The sequence below is a fragment of the Rattus norvegicus genome, chromosome 4, assembly GCF_036323735.1.
Source record: "Rattus norvegicus strain BN/NHsdMcwi chromosome 4, GRCr8, whole genome shotgun sequence".
NCBI classification, from domain to species: Eukaryota; Metazoa; Chordata; class Mammalia; order Rodentia; family Muridae; genus Rattus; species Rattus norvegicus.
In genome coordinates, this window is record NC_086022.1 from 176,718,711 (window position 1) to 176,736,030 (window position 17,320).

Below are 17,320 nucleotides of genomic sequence, written 5' to 3' on the forward strand. Positions count from 1 at the left end.
TAATTTAAGGTTTTAATTTTAATGCTGACTTATGCGTATGCTTCTGTATCTATGTGTATATAAACAGGTGCCTGAGGAAGGCAGAGGAGAGTCAGATGGTCTGGAGCTGCCTTGTGTGGGTGCCGGGAACTAAGCATGTCCTCTGAAAGAGCCGCGAGTGCCCTTTACAGCTGAGCTATCGCTCCACCAGACCACAGCATTCTAACTCATTTGACTAACGCTCTCTACAGCTTTGCGATTATAAAACAATGCTCAAACTCTGTCAAGGTTTTACATATAACATCTAGGAGTTGTAAAGTCAAGTATGCATACACTGAGTAAATTGTGTTGTTTTTTAAAATATTAATCTATTATTAATATATTAAACATACTAATCTATTTTAAGAAAGGACTACTTTTTTCTTTTTAAAATGTAGGCATAGGTCACACAGCCCATGTTAATGCAGTACACACACTATCATCCCACACACTGAAATGATGTTTACCATGTTGGTTCCAGTTCCAACAGACTTCTCGCAGCCTGCGAGGCAGGCTGACATGTATGCTAGGCCATTGTCTCCACACACTGGATCCCATGTTTTCGTCAAGCAGCTGCACCTTGTGTTGCAGTCAGCAAGAACATTATTTTCCAAGTATAGAGGTTTCTGATCTCTGAAATAATTTGAAATAGTGTTACAGATGCTGAAAGCCCACACAAGCATTTTATTTTCTTCTCATCTCAGCATGTGGACACACACACATAGAGAGAGAGAGAGAGAGAGAGAGAGAGAGAGAGAGAGAGAGAGAGAAAGAGAGAAGCATGAGATCTCTCTCAGAACAGAAAAAAGAAATCATACAAATATCAAGATGTCATCTCTATACTATGCTTTTTCACAATTATCTGTTCCAGTGGTCACATGATTCAAATCAGATGACATATATAATTTCTTAGAATTTTATGTCCGAAATTATTTAAATCTTATAACTCTTAAGAATTTTGAAAGAAATATTACTTTTAATGTCTCTCTGTGTCTATGTCGATGTCTCTGTATGTCTCTCTTTCTCTGTCTCTGTCTCTGTCTCTCTATCTGTCATGTATGTGTATGTGTGTGTGTTTGTGCACACATGCACACATGTGCACAACAGCATGCATGTAGACATTAGTAATAGTTTTCTACCTTGTTTGAGACACAGTCCTGTTTTTTACTGCTGCAAGGCCCGAATAGCAGGCCCATTAACTTTCAGGGTTTCCTGACTATGCTGGTCAATTCCCAGTATTAAGAATGGAGTTACAGATACCCAACAATGTTACACTTTCCATGGATTCTGGACATCTGAACTCAAAACCTCCTGTCTGCTCAGCAAACACTTTCTTACTGAGTTATCTCCTCAGACCTTTGAGGGAAAAAAAGCTATGAGTATATGCTTGATTTGATTTAAACTGATTGATTAATTATGTAACTAAGCCCTAAACTGAGTTACAAATTCCCTATACTAATACAGAATTTGACCAGAAATCCCTTAAAATACAAAATCTAAGATCACAGAGTATATGAGATATAACTATACCAGTGGCATATAAAATAGATGAATTAATTGACTTACCATATATTAGATTCGATTATTATAGATTTAAGCCTACTGTAAAAACCTGTGAAGGCTTGTTGGCTTGTATAGTCAACTTTTAAAGCTCTCTCACTATGGGAGCATAAAATACCTGGATAATTTAAGCTAAAAGCTCCAGGTTACTTTCTTTTATTGCAATATAAAGCTGACTAAGATATTACCATGACAACCATTACAGTACGTGGAATCAAAAAGTGACTCATACGCATTCTGCAGTCCTTTTTTAATAAGTTTACACATTGTGTTGTGTGGTATAGGATTGATGGATGGAAAAAAATATAACCTAGCCATGGATCACTGTCATTAATTCATAATAAAGTGATCTGGTCATATGGAATACTGGAAGAAAATTAACTAGAAATTGTGAAAAGGTTATGAAAACAACATTAAGAAAACAACATACCTTTCATAAGAGTTAGTCAAACCAGCAACTGGGACATTATCACAGGTAATTAGGAAGTTACAGAAACCAAAACTATATTCAGACAAGGATAGGCAGAATGCGAGGAATGCAGCTGTCTTGACAGTGATCTTGAATTTCTTCATCATGAAGCCAGCAATTAAATATCCAATGCATATTGCAGGTAAGTTATAAACACCTATAAATGCAAGGAAATCGTATTTATAAAGACAGCAGAAAAATAAACGTTATAATTTTTCTAAGACATGTTACTTAAGAAACTATTTAGTTCAATTCTAGTATACAGCAGTTCTAATCCCCACTCACTCAAATGTCACATACAAAGGTGTTCTCAAATGCCCCATAACATCAATTTTAAAAGACAGTTAACATTTATTTAATCATTTGCAGCAAGTTATAAGCACCTTATGAGCTTCACTTATGATATTAAATATTTCACATATTTCTTTCCACTCTGTTTATTGGGAAATTGGTTTAGTTTCAGGTGGCTTTGAAAGTTGTACTGAGTCTAATCTTTTCATGGAACTGAATTGGAAGGAATGTGTAGAGCAAGAATCAAAGCCCAGATGTAAAATGTGGAAGTAAGGTACAGATTCTCAGTGACTTAGCTCTGTATTCGTCTTTGAATTAATATATTTGTGTCTTAAAATTGAATGATATGAGCTTCTCCCAAGATTGCAATAACTATGATGATTTTCCAATTTGATTGGAGAGAAATCAAAACGGGTTTGGTTTTTTGGGGGGAGGAAAATGGTGGGAGTGGCCACTTTCTTGATTTCCCTGGAGCCTGGAAAGAAGAATTTTACAAAAATATCCTAAGAGATTGCATTTCATTGTAATTGCCTAGTAACACTATTTTACTGTTTACCATGCCCTTGGTTATAGGGTTGACCAAGCTATCATGGGAGGAGGAAGTGCTATGAAGGAAATAATGAAAGTATGTACCCATGAGGAAGATGACCTCTGCAGTGGATTTTCCATATTGGTTTTCAAGGTACTTAGGCAGGAAGCTAAAGTAAATGTTAAATGCATTGACCTGGAGCACACTTATAAGGGTGAACAGCATGTAAATCGGGTTGCAGGACAGGCTCTTCAGGAACGGAAAGAAATCTGAAATGAGAATGTATAGAGCCCATCAAGCTAACTGGGCCTTACATTTTGTGTCCAGTGTTCCCTAAAAAAAATCTCACAGATTCTGTGCTGCAAGACAAATGCATTTGATAAATCTTCACCCCTTTGGAGTTAAAATTCTATAACATTGCTTAAGTCACTTCTGGAAGTTAGTGACAAAACTGGCTATATAAAAACCAGAAGGAGCTTACTTCCAGCCAACCCACTTGGCACAGTTCAAAGCCATCTCTCCAGACACTCTCCCACACTCAGAGACAGCTTGACTCTCAGGAGGTCCATCATGACCAAGCTCACAGATGAAACACTCCCAGTCCCAATACCTGGCCTAACTGGGACACCCACAGGGCCCAGTAGAGGTGGGACCTATCCACCCTGCTAGAGAAACATCTATCTTCCAATCCAGAGGTCCACAACTGTGCCCAGGAGCAGATCAGCTGTCCCAGTCCCTAACTCCCCAACACCCACATCCAGAGACAGATCAACTCCCAGGAGGTCCATCATAACCATGATTGCAAAGACACCCTGACCCAAGGACGTCTATCATAAACAAGCTCACAGGAGGAAGAGGATCCAGTCAGAGACATCAAAATCAGTTAACACCTGAGATAAGCAGATGGAGAGAGGCAAGAGCAAAAGCATAAACAACAGAAACCAATGCCATTAGACACCATCAGAATCCTCTTCTTCCGCAACAGCAAGCCTTAGATATTCTAACACATCTGAAAAGTAGTATTCTGACCTAAAATCCCATCTCATGAAGATGATAGAGGACCTTAAGGAGGATATGAATAACTCCCTTAGAAAATATAGTAGAACATAGTAAACAGGTAGAAGAGGAAAGACAAACATCCCTTAAAGAAATACAGGAAGAAACAACCAAATTGGTGAAGGAATTGAAAAACATAGCTCCGAATCGAAAAATGGAAATAGAAACAATAAAGAAATCACAAAGGGAGTCAACCCTGGAGATGGAAAACATAAAGAGAACAGAAGTTACAAATATAAGCATCACAAGCAGCATACAGGAGATAGAAGAGAGAGGACAATACCATAGAAGATATTTACACAACAGTCAAAGAAAATACAAAGTGTAAAAAGCTCCTAAGATAAAACATCCAAGAAATTCAGGACACAATGAAAAGACCAAAGTAAGAATAATAAGAATAGAAGAGAGAAGAGATTCCTAATGCAAAATGCCAGGAAACATCTTCAACAAAAACATAGAAGAAAACACAAGTGCCAGCCCAGGTTTCTATACACAGCAAATCTATCAATCAACATAAATGGAGAAACCAAGATATTCCATGATGTTGTTGTAAAAATATAAAAAATAATAAATCTACACATGAAAGAGCACACAACACAATAACCTTTGACGCAACTGTAAGATATAATTGCCCACCTAAACATACAAAGCCATGTACACATCCATCCCTTAAAAATGTTTGTAACAACCTGTAAAGGTACAGCATGGAATCTTAACGTCACCCGCCATATTGTCCTGCCACTACTTCTCCTCCTCTCCCTCCTGTCTCTTCCTCCTTTCCATTTCAGTCTCCTCCTCTTCTTTCAAACTTTTCTCCCACCCATCCTTCCTTCTCGTCCAATGACAGGCCTCCTTCTATCTTGTATCTGCCTCACCTGTGACATTATCCTACACCATGACCAAAACAAATTTAAACAATATCTGTCCAATAATCCAGCCCTACAGAGGATAATAGAATGAAAACTCCAACACAAGGAGGGAAACACCACCCAAGAAAAAACAAGAAATTAATCATTTCACAACAATCCAAAAGAAGAGAACCACACAAACATAATACCACCACTAACAACAAAAATAACAGGAACCAACCATCATTGATTGTTAATATCTGTCAACATCAATGGAATCAATTCCCCAATAAAAAGACATAAGCTAACAACCTGGGTATGTAAACAGGACCCAGAATTTTGTTGCAAACAGGGAACACACATCAGTGTCAAAAACGGACACTACTTCAGACTAAAAGACTGGAAAAATATTTCCAAGCAAATGGTCCTAAGATACAAACTGGAGTAGAAATTCTAATATCCAATAAAATAGACATTGCATCAAACTTATCAAAAGAAATGGGGAAGAACACTTCAGACCCATCAAAGGAAATATCCACCAAGAGAAATTTCAACTCTGAACATCTATACTTCAAATGAAAGGTCACCCACATTTGTAAAAGAAGTGTTACTAAACTTCAAACACACATTGATCATCACACAATAATAGCAGGAGACTTCAGTGTCCCACTCTTACCAATGGAGATATCATGGAAACAGAAACTAAACAGAAACACAGTGAAGCTAACAAGTTACGAATCAATGGACTTAACAGATATCTACAGAACATTTCACCCTAAAACAAGAGAATATACCTTCTTCTCAGAACCTCATGGTACCTTCTCCAAAATTAACCATATAATCAGACACAAAACAAACCTTAACAACTACAAGGAGATTGAAATAATTCCCATGCATTCTATCAGATCACCATGCACTAAGGCTAGACGTCACTCACAACAAAAATAACAGAAAACCTATATCCTCGTGGAAAACTGAATAACTCCCTACTCAATGATAACTTGGTAATGGAAGAAATTAAAGATTTTGCAGAATTCAATAAAAATGAGGACATAGCATACCCAAACTTTTGGGACACAATGAAAGCAGTGGTAAGAGGAAAATTCATAGCACTGAGTACCTTCATAAAGATATTGGAAAGATCCCACACTAGCAGCTTAACAGCACATCTGAAACTCTAGAACAAAAAGAAGCAAACATACTCAAGAGGAGTAAATGGCAGAAAATAGTCAAACTCAGAGCTGAAATCAACCAATTAAAAACAAAGAGAATTGTACAAAGAGTAAACAAAACTAAGAGCTGGTTCCTTGAAAAACAATCACCAAGATAGTTAAACCCTTTGCCAAACTAAATAAAGGGTACAGAGACCATATCCAAATTAACAAAAGCAGAAATGAAACAGGAGAAATAACAAAGGCTGAGAAAATTAAAAAAAAAATCAGGTCTTATTTCAAAAGCCCATATTCAACAAAACTGGAAAATCTAGATGAAAGGATAATTTTCTACAGAGATATTAAATATTGAAGCTAAATCAGGATCAGATAACTTATATAAACAACCCCATAACTCCTAAAGAAATGGAAGCAGTCATTAAAAGTCTCCCAACAGAAAAAGGCCAACGGTCAGATGGTTTAGTACAGTATTCAACCAGACCTCCAAAGAGGAGTTAATACCAATACTCCTCAAACTTTTCCTCAAAATAGAAAGAGAAGGAATACATCCTGATTCACTCTAGGAAGCCAGAGTTACTCTGATACCTAAACCATACAAAGAAAACTTCAGACCAATTTTGCTTATGAATATCAATGCAATAATACTCGATAAAATTCTTGCAAACTGAATCCAAGAACACATCAAAACCATCATTCACCACAATCAAGTAGGCTTGATCCCAGGGATGCAAGGATTGTTCAATATACCCAAATCCATCAACATAATCCACTATACGAGCAAACTCAAAGAAAAAAAATCACATGATCATCTCATCAGGTGCTGAAAAACCCTTTGACAAAATAAAAACCCTTCATGTTAAAAGTCTTAGAGAGATCAGAAATGCAAGGCATACACCTAAATGTAATAAAAGCAATGTACAGCAAACCAACAGCCTCATCAAATTAAAAGGAGAAAAACTTAAAACAGTCCCACTAAATCAGGAAAGAGACAGGCTGCCCACTCTCTCCTTATTTCTTCAATATAGTTCACAAAGTTCTAGCACAAGCAATTAGACAACAGTAGGAAGGCACAGAGATACAAATTAGAAAGGAAGAAGGCAAGGTATCCCTATTGGCAGATGATATGATAGTATACCTAAGCAACACAAAAAAATTTCTACCAGAAAACTCCTACACCTAACAAACAATTTCAGCAAATTGACTGGATATAAAATTAACTCAAAAAAATTAGTAGTCTTCCTCTACACAAAGGATAAATGGAATGAAAAAGAAATTAGTGACACAACACCCTCCACAATAGTCACAAGTAATATAAAATACCTTGGTATGACTCTAACCAAGCAAGTGGAAGATCTGTATGATAAGAACTTCAAGCCTCTGAAGAAATAAATCGAAGAAGACCTTAGAAGATGGAAAGATCTTCCACACTCATGAATCAGCAGACTAAACACAGTAAAAATGGCTATCTTACCAAATGCACTCTACAGATTTAATGCAATTCCCATCAAAATTCCAACTTCACAGAGATAGAAAGAGCAATTCTCAACTTCTTCTGGAATAGCAAAACTCCAGAATACTAAAATAGTTCTCAACAATAAAAGAATTTCTGGAGGAATCACCATCCCTGACTTCAAGCTGTGTACTACACACATGGTATTGGTACAGAGACAGATAGGCAGATCGATAGAATGGAATTAAAGACTGAGAAATAAACCCACACACCTATAGTCACTTGATCTTTGACAATAAGCTAAAACCATATTGTGGGAAAATGTCAGCATTTCAACAAATGGTGCTGGTTTAATGGGTGGTCTGCATGTAGAAGAATGCAAATTGATACATTTTTATATCCTTGTACAAGGCTCCAGTCCAAGTGGATCAAATATCTCTACATAAAACCAAATATGCTGCATATAATAGAAGAGAAAGTGGAAAAGAGCCTTGAACGCATTGTCACAGGGGGAAATTTCCTGAATAAAACATCAATGGCTCAGGCTCTAAGATCAATAATCAACAAATAGGACCTCATGAAACTGAAAAGTTTCTGTAAGGCAAAGGACACTGTCAATAGGACAAACAGCAACCTATGCATTGAGAAAAGATCTTTATCAATCGTACATCACATAGAGGGCTAATATCGAAAATAAAAAGAACTCAAGAAGCTAGACTCCAAAAACTCAAATAAACTAATTGAAAACTGGGGTACAGAGCTAAAAGAATTCTCAGCTAAGGAATCTTTAATTGTCAAGAAGCACCTAAAGAAATGTACAAGTCATCAAGAAAATGCAAATCAAAACAACTCTGAGATTCCACCTTACGCCAATCAGAATGGCTAAGATCAAAAACTCAGGTGAGAGCAAATGCTGGAAAGGCTATGGAGAAAGAGGAACACTCCTCCATTGCTGGTAGGTTTGCAAACTGGTACAACCACCACTATGGAAATCAATCTTTAGGCTCTTCAGAAAATTGAAAATACTTCTACCTAAAGATACAGCTTTACCACTTCTGGGCATATATCAAAAAAGATGCTCCCACATATTACAAGGACACATGTTTGTAGCAACCTTATTTACAATCGCCAGAAGTTGGAAACAACCCAGATGTCCCTCAACAGAAGAATGGTTACAGAAAATGTGATGCATTTACACAATGGAATACTACTCAGCTATTAAAATGGATGACTTCACAAATTTTGTAGGCAAATGGATGGAACTAGAAAATATCCTGAGTGAGGAAACACAGACCCAAAGGACATACATGCTATATATTCACTGATAATTGGATATTAGCCCCAAAGCTCAAAATAACCATGATACAACACATAGACCATATGAAGCTTAACAAGAAGGAAGGCTAATGGGTAGATGCTTCAAACAGACTTAGACGGAGAGGCAAAATAATTACGGGAGGCAGAGGGAGGTAGGGACTTGAGTAAGAGAGAGGAAACGGATGGGGGCAGGATCAGGTATGGGAAAAGACAGGAGACGGGTCCAGAGGGCCAGGAGAATAAATAGAAATAAGTAGCTGTCAGGGAGGGCAATCTTGGCGAACCACTAGAAAGTCCCAGATGCTAGGGATGCAAGGGGCTCCCAGTATGCTATGGGGATGACATTAACCAAAATACCCAATAGCAGGGAGATAGAACCTGAGGAGACCACCTCCAATAGATAGGCATGGCCCCAAGTTGAGGGATAGGGCCACCCATCTTTTTCAAATTTTTTAACCTAGAACTGTTCCTGCCCAAAGGATGTGCAAGGACAAAAATGGAACAGAGGCTGAAGGACAGGCCATCCAGAGATCACGTCACCCTGAAATCCATTTCATGTGCAGACACCAAACCCTGACACTACTGCTGCTGCCAAGATGTGCTTACAGACAGGAGCATGGTATGGCTGTCCTCTGACAGGCTCTGCCAGCATCTGACTAAGACAGATACAGATACTCACATCCAACCATTGGACTGAGCCTAGGGATCCTAATGGAAGAGTTACGGGATGGACTGAAAGAGCTGAAAACTGGATCCCTTGGAGCTCCCAGAGAACTAAACCAACAACCAGAGAGTATACATGAGCTGGTCCATGGCTCTTACTGCATATGTAGTGGAGGACTGCCTCATCAGACATCTGTGGGAAGGGAAGTGCTTAATCCTATGAAGGCTTGATGACCCCAGAGAAGGGGATGTTAGAGGGGTGAGGCAGGAGTGGATGAGTGGATGGGGGAGCACCCTCCTTGAGGCAAAGGAGAGGGAGAAGGGGTGGAAGTTTGTGGAAGGGATACAAGGAAGGGGATAACATTTGATATGTAAACAAATATAATGGTTAAATTTAAAAAAGAACTGGAAAACAAATGTGCAGCAAGCCAAACTATGAGGAGACGGATTCAAGTCTGGCCACACGCACACTTTCATTTCTTTTTCTCCCCTTTCCTTCTATTAATAATCCACCACTCACTAGAGTACCTAGTCTGTTCTTTGAAAATTACAAAGGACTCAATTTGATGAAGTTTGAGTTCAGAAACTGATGCTGTCACTCCTTTATGCAAGAATGGATAAGCTAAAAACCTTTGGAAATCTCCAGCAACTATGCTGCTGCCCAGACAACCTCAGCTTCTCGGCAGAGCTTCACAGCAGACCATGCACCTAGTGATGAAAGCAAGCATCTCAATATGAAGGTTGCATTGTAAGGAGTGCTGCTGATGGAGTCGGTGTATTCACCTTCTAAGCAACTTAACTAAAGCTTCTCCCTGTTTAAAAAGCTGAGCCCAGTTTGTAGCCTGTCTCTGCTAAATGGGTTGGCTGAAATTCACTCTTAATGGTCTCTTTCCTTTTCATGCCTTCCTGTCTTCTGTCTTGATTTTTTAATTTTATATTTGCCTTAATAAATTGTCTAAAATTTTATTGAGAGAAAAGAATCAAGAAGACACCATTTAGAAGTGGAGGCGGAACAGTTTAATGAAAAGAAATGGACTGTAATGGCAAAAGCCATCGTTATGAGTGAGATGGTTGCAGTCTGTATTCCTGGGCGCTTTGGAACTCACTCATGACTGTTGAAATCCCTGACCTCCTAATCGAGTCTCCACAGCTCACAAGTATCTTCTCTACATCTTACTCTCTGCTAAGCTCTTTCCTAGTTTTGAAGTTTTGGTTGATCTGGTAGACCAAAGTCACACAGTAGAGTCAATATTTCCCCTTTCAGGAGAATTGTTCACATGACCAAGTTTCAAGCCTCTGCACTGTCTTCCAGTGTGGCTTGGCTGCTCAGTCATGGTCTCTAGTATTTAAGGCAGATAAGTGACCAATCAGTGCACAGTGGTGTTGGAGGATATGAGTGATAGAAATCACTGTCCCCTCCCATCTTCCAACTATACACTGTCAGAATTCCAGAGTTCAAACCACATCCCTTAAGCACTATCTCTGATCTCTTGAGAACAGTAATCAGGTCTCAACACACACCAGTGTGAAAGCAGTGCCACGTTTTAAGACCGTGTGCCATTGAGCACTCCGAGGTCCCACCCTAGCTTCTCACAGAAGCATCTCTCCTCTGTATGGCCGCTTAGTAACCTTCCTGCTCATTGTACAACAGTCTGTTCTAAGGGAACAATTGCCCTGTAAACTATCGCACACCTTCCATACCGAGGATTATGTCAACTGTCATGTTTTTCCTTCCAGTCTTGATTTCAAGGATGCTCACAGCTGAACTAATATTTTCTTTATCAAACAGGATTTCCTTCACCACTATCTATAGCTTGGATATCTATTTCCGGTTATTCCAGTTATTTTTTAACTTGGACTAATATTTACTGTAAAACAGGATTGTCAAAACAGATAGGAAAAAAATATTTGCTTATTGAGTGTTCAGACTGACTTGAAATTTCTATTAAAGTTTAATTTAGGGTAAGTCAGGTTCCCTATCATGTCAGTTGTTTCCAAGTGGTGACTGGGGAAGAGGAAGCCATCTAACAAAGGTGAGTAGGGATGATTACTGACAAGCTGTCTTATCTCAGTACAGGTGACAAGTGCCCAAAAACCACAGATCCATCTATACCAAACAGAGTTTAGTTTCCATGTTTGCCTTTAGTGATTCCTCGTTTTTCTTCCTTGGCCTTTTCTCTGTGCTTCTCCTCTTTGGCATTTTCAGTTCCATCCACATTTTCCTGTAATCCTTCCTTTGGGAGTGTTTTGGGAAAAAAGAAAAAGGGAATGCTAATCAGGATATTCACTCCTGCACAGACCAAAAAGCCGATCCACCAAGCACCAACCCAGCGTATATCTGTGGGAGTTATGGTCAGGTCATCTGTGAAGAAATACAGATACTGCGTTAGCTGGCATCATTCTTTCCTGTGTAAGCTGAAGGAAATTATTGATGTTCTTAATCATTGTAATCTAGTCACAATTTGTTCTTGTTCTTTTTTGAGACTTGAGCATGTGATTACCAAATCCTGGGAGTACTGACATCTACCACTCTGCTTGGCTAATTCAGACATTTAGGAAAAAATGTCCGAGGTTGATCAATAGGGTGAAGTTAAAATCAAATAAGAAGGAAAGGTTCCAGAGTACTACATTGAATATTATTGAAACCTAAATTTCAAAAAGACGGAAACAATATTTATTTGAGACATTTTTAAGAATAGCTTTACCCTGCTGTAGTCTTGTCTCAACACATCACAGTAGGTGAGGAAGGGGGTTGCAGAGACAATTCCATGGCTAAAAGTCATTGTTGCTCTCTCAGAAGTCGTGAGCTTTATTCTCAGAACTCACATGGAAACTCAGCTCTGCCTACTACTCTGATTTCAGGAGATCTGATACCCTCTTCTGACCTCAACAAGCACCCACACACACAGTGAACTACCCACCCCATCCCTACATATATATATATATATATATATATATATATATATATATATAGAGAGAGAGAGAGAGAGAGAGAGAGAGAGAGAGAGAGTGAATTTCATGGTATCCTCATTTATTTTACATTTTGTGTATTTATTTTTGAAAATACTACTTTTATATAGCACTGTTTGGTGATATAATTGAGAGCACTAATTCAATATTTCTGCCTGTCGTGTGCAACCTTTATAATGTTGTGCTCACCACATAACTAAAAGGTCTGTTGTGTCATCCACTGTGTCTGCCTCATTGAATAAAACCCATGTGAGTAAATCTTTTGAAACAAAAGATGCAGCTGAAATACAATGGGAGAATGGAAGATCTTCAATCAGAATGAGGCATTTTACCCTAACCTCTGCTCCTCTTAGGTCTGCCATCTGTAAGTGGTGATAATTTACCTAACTGAGGATCAAAGGAGCCAGTGTTATAGCATTCCTGAGCATTCTCCCACACCCAGGCACTGGACTGTATAAACAAAATGCATTGTTACCTGTATTCACAGACCCTGTGTCTACATAAATGCTTGCACAGAAGGATCCCAACAAAAGCCCAAATATTGGGCCAATCATCTTTCCTGTTTCTAGAATTCCTGGAAGTAAACAGAGACAGGACATTACATAACTATACAAAGAATTTTTGCTTGTGCACACACACAAAAAGGCCTTGACACTGAACTATTTTTAATCTTAGATTGCTTTTCCTCCGTTTGCAGATCTGGGTATCAAACCAAAGAACCTAGAAAAGTACTCTATCATTTGGCTACATACTACCCTACTTCAGGTGTTTTTATATATTCAACATGTAAAAAATAACCTTAGTATCTATGAGACATGTATATATGCATATACATATGCATAGATATGTTATATATACATACATTGGTTAGTTCAAACATTGAGGAAGAAGCTCCAATCATTTGAACAGTCTTATAACCAACTGTGCCATAGCACTCTGCCCACTATTCTAGAAACCATAAAGCAATGGTAAGAATAAATAATTGATTTCTACCCTGATTTTGAAACTTACCAATGTATAAAGGAGAGTTTTCAGATTTGGCAAAGTTTTCTATGTAGGAAACACCCAAGGGCATGATGGGAGTTTCACCAATTCCACGTATAATATTTCCTACCAGTACATATATCCACATTAGTGATTTCACTTCTTTCACACACTCTGCATTAAAACAATAGAAAGCTTCATGAGTATTTGACAAGCAAGTGTTACTGACAGTTCAAATTTTTCAGTAAATAATTTTTCAAGTTAGTGTTTTATTACAGCAACAGAAAACCACATAAGACCAACCATATAGATCACAGCGTGGGTCTAAATCCATCCTTCTAAGACTTTTTCCCATGTGGGACTAACTATCAGAAAGTTGGTTAAGAAGCAAAGGATTCTAATAAGTATATGCAGACTCAGGAGGAAGAGTAGTCTAGGTTATTAACATATCCCTTCCATGAAGAGGGAAATAAATTGTGTTCATTTGTCTCACATGTCTACTAAACCCAGTGTCGTATTAAAACCCTTCATAAAAGAACATTCTGTGTCTGAGTCTCTGAGCTGAAAGCAATGAGAAGCAGGAGTCAACCTGCTGGGTCTTGCGCTGGATTTAAGGTCTGGGTTTGGTTCTCCATACACAAGAAGCTGTTTGAGGACAAGTTGCTTGTAGGTAAAATCGTTGTTTCATATTCATATCTGTGTGGACACAGGAAACATTCAGAGTGAGGAGCTGACCACAAGGAGATCATCTGTACATTACTGACTCCTGCTTCCCTGAAAACAGGGCATCTAGAACCAGTAATCTCCAGAGCAGTCAGTCTAATCATCAGGAATCGCAAGGCAGGACCAGTGAGATGATGCGCCAAGTAAAGTACATGCTGCACCTCATGACCTGAGTTCAATCCCAGAAACCCCCATGAAAGTGGAAGGAGATAATGACCGCAGCATAGTGTCCCCTGATACACACACACACACACACACACACACACACACACACACACACACAAATAGGCCGAAATCAATGTCAATAGCCTGGACATGTAGCTCTAGTTTTAAACTCTAAAACTGTATGAAATGGGCGTGGTGGCTCATGCCAGTTGCCCTAGCACATGAGAGGTGAAGACAAGAGCATCAGAAGTTCAAGGCCACCCTCAACTCTGCAATTCAGAGGCCAGGATAAGCTTTAAGATAGCCTCTGTCAAAAATAACTAAACAACCTGGATGATAAATGGAAGTAATCAATATTACCAAAAGCAAAAACTTGATAATCACCAAAAACTTGTTAGCTCTGAAGTACACATAGGTTGACAAAACTTTCAGATTCTCTAATGGCACCTCATGGTGATTTCTAAATTACCATTTCCTAGATATAATTGTCATGACATAAAGAACAGAGACAAAAGAAAAAGAAAAACTCAATAATGTAGAATTAAGAAGACAACGCTTTAGAGAGACACAAACACAAAGCAAGACACCTACCCTGGGTTCTCTGAGCTTTAGCCCTAACCTTCCTTTCTGTGAATTGAAACAATCATTCTTTCATATGTTCAATAACTTTGACAGAAGAAAAACTCTACATATTCATAACAAGAGGTGACAGAAACTATCACCTGACTACATAGAGCCATGGGACTAAAATTACTAACAAACTATATTAATTTCACTTGAGCACATCACCAAGGAGCAGGAAAGAAAATGACTAAATGCAAGAGAGGTAGAAAAATTTGTCCATCTAAGTCTCCGCATCAGAGAATATGCTGGATACATTGCTCACCTTGGTTAGAGGAGAGACACCCAGAGGAAAGCATGAGCCTGGGCAGCTCAAGTCTGCAGTAGTTGGGAGCTGTATTCGCCAACATTCTAATTTCTATTCTGCACGATATAGCAAACAACTCAGAATAACTCTTCCTTATAAAACCTCTTTGGATGTCCCCAAAATGGTGGCCAGAGAAGTGGTGGGCAAAGGCCTGTGTCTCTCAATTCATGATAGTGGGAGAAAAGGTCAGCCTCAAAGAATTATCTCTTTTGGCAGATGGAAAAATGCTATAATTGCCAAATATTTCTTGACATTGATTTGAATAGAAAATAAAGAAAAATACATAGATGATTAGATATATAGATATAGATAGATAGATAGATAGATAGATAGATAGATAGATAGATAGATAGATAGATAGATATATTCTATTCACAGACTTTCTGTTCCCTTCAAAAATGCTTGAGAAGATAAAATAGCCTTCATTTGGTTCAATATCCACTTTAAATTCAGTTGTTCATTCGAGGTCCATTTATTTTCCCAATTGACAATAAAATGGCAGTAAAAAGTAGGGTTCAACCAGACAAGGACTCAAGTAGAGGCATAGAATTACCAACTCAGTCACAAATCCTCCAACCTACAATTTTTTTCTCTCTCTTTTTTAAATTGGGTACTTCTTATTTACATTTCAATTGTTATTCCCTGTTCTAGTTTCCTGTCCATAAGTCCCCATCCCCTCCCTCTCACCTTTTATAAGGGTGTTCCCCTCATCATCTACCCTTACCACTCCCCCCGACATTCCCCTACACTGGGGGTCCAACCTTGGCAGGACCAAGGGCTTCTCCTTCCATTGGTGCCCAGCAAGGCCATCCTTTGCTACATAAGCAGTTGGAGCCATGGGTCAGTCCATGTGTAGTCTTTGGGGAGTTGTTTAGTCCCTGGAAGCTCTGGTTGGTTGGCATTGTTGTTCTTGTGGGATTGCAAACCCCTTTAGCTCTTTCAATCCTTTCTCTATTCCTCTAATGGGGGTCCTGTTCTCAGTTCAGTGCTTTGCTGCCAGCACTTGCCTCTGTATTTGACATGTTTTGGTTGTGTCTCTCAGGAGAAATCTATATCCTTTCCTGTCAGTACGCACTTCTTAACTGCATCCATCTTATCTAGTTTTGGTGGATATATATATATATATATATATATATATATATATATATATATATATATATGCCACATGTGGGGCAGGCTGTGAATGGCCATTCCTTCAGTCACTGCTCTAAACTTTGCCTGCCTATCACCTCCTATGAATATTTTTGTTCCCCTTTTTAAAAAAGAAGGAGTGAAACATCCACATTTTGGTCATCCTTCTTCTTGAGTTTCATGTGGTCTGTGGATTGCATCTTGGGTAATTCAAGTTTTGGGGCTAATATCCACTTATCAGTGAGTGCATACCATTTGTGTTTTTCTGTGATTGGGTTACCTCACTCAGGATACAAACTGGTACAACCTCTCTGGAAATCAGTCTGGAGGTCCCTCAGAATATTGGATATTGCACTACCTGAGGACCCAGCTATACTTCTCCTGGGCATATACCCAAAAGGTGCTCCAACATACAACAAAGACACATGCTCCACTATGTTCATAGCAGTCTTATTTATAATAGCCAGAAGCTGGAAAGAAACCAGATGACCTTCAACAGAGGAATGAATACAGAAAATGTGATACATCTACACAATGGAGTACTATTCAGCTATCAAAAATAACGACTTCATGAAATTCATAGGCAAATGAAATGAACTAGAAAATATCTTCCAACCTATAATCTATCATGCCTGTAGGATATATAGGGATTTCAGCCTAGCGTAATCATCATCAGAGAGACCAGAGTGACTTCATCTGGGAACTGATGGGGGCAGATGCAGAGTCCCACAACCAAATAATAAGGTTATTTTGGGAAGTGGAGTCTTTTGGGGAAGTGGAAGGAAGGATTGGATAAGCCAGAGGGGTTCAAGGAAACCATAAGAACATCGTCCACAGAATCAACTGATTGGGATTCAAATGAGCTCATAGAAGTCAGGGAGCCTGATTGTGCCTAACCTAGGACTTCTGTGTATATGTTAGGGTTGTGTAGCTCCGTGTTCTTATGAGATTTCTAACAGTAGGAGCAGGGATTGTCTGACTCTTTTGCCTGACTTTAGGACTGCTTCCCCCTTTCTGTGTTGCCTTGATGTGAGAATGTGTGCCTG

General features: G+C 38.7%; 1 protein-coding gene across 9 annotated transcripts in view; it reads right to left on the minus strand.

Moving 5' to 3' along the window:
* Positions 1-17,320, minus strand: part of Slco1a3 (solute carrier organic anion transporter family member 1A3) — a 43,519-nt gene that overhangs the window by 12,506 nt on the left and 13,693 nt on the right. For 4 of the 9 annotated variants that reach the window (XM_039108405.2, XM_039108403.2, XM_063286728.1 and 1 more), the window contains 7 exons: positions 13,917-14,023; positions 13,355-13,501; positions 12,819-12,917; positions 11,514-11,735; positions 2,972-3,136; positions 2,009-2,204; positions 486-651 (listed from right to left, as the gene is read on the minus strand). In XM_039108405.2, the coding sequence (XP_038964333.1) occupies positions 486-651; positions 2,009-2,204; positions 2,972-3,136; positions 11,514-11,735; positions 12,819-12,917; positions 13,355-13,501; positions 13,917-14,023 (1,102 nt within the window). The remainder of the gene's footprint in view (positions 1-485; positions 652-2,008; positions 2,205-2,971; positions 3,137-11,513; positions 11,736-12,818; positions 12,918-13,354; positions 13,502-13,916; positions 14,024-17,320) is intronic. The other 5 variants (XM_039108409.2, XM_039108406.2, XM_039108402.2 and 2 more) reach the window with 3 other exon arrangements.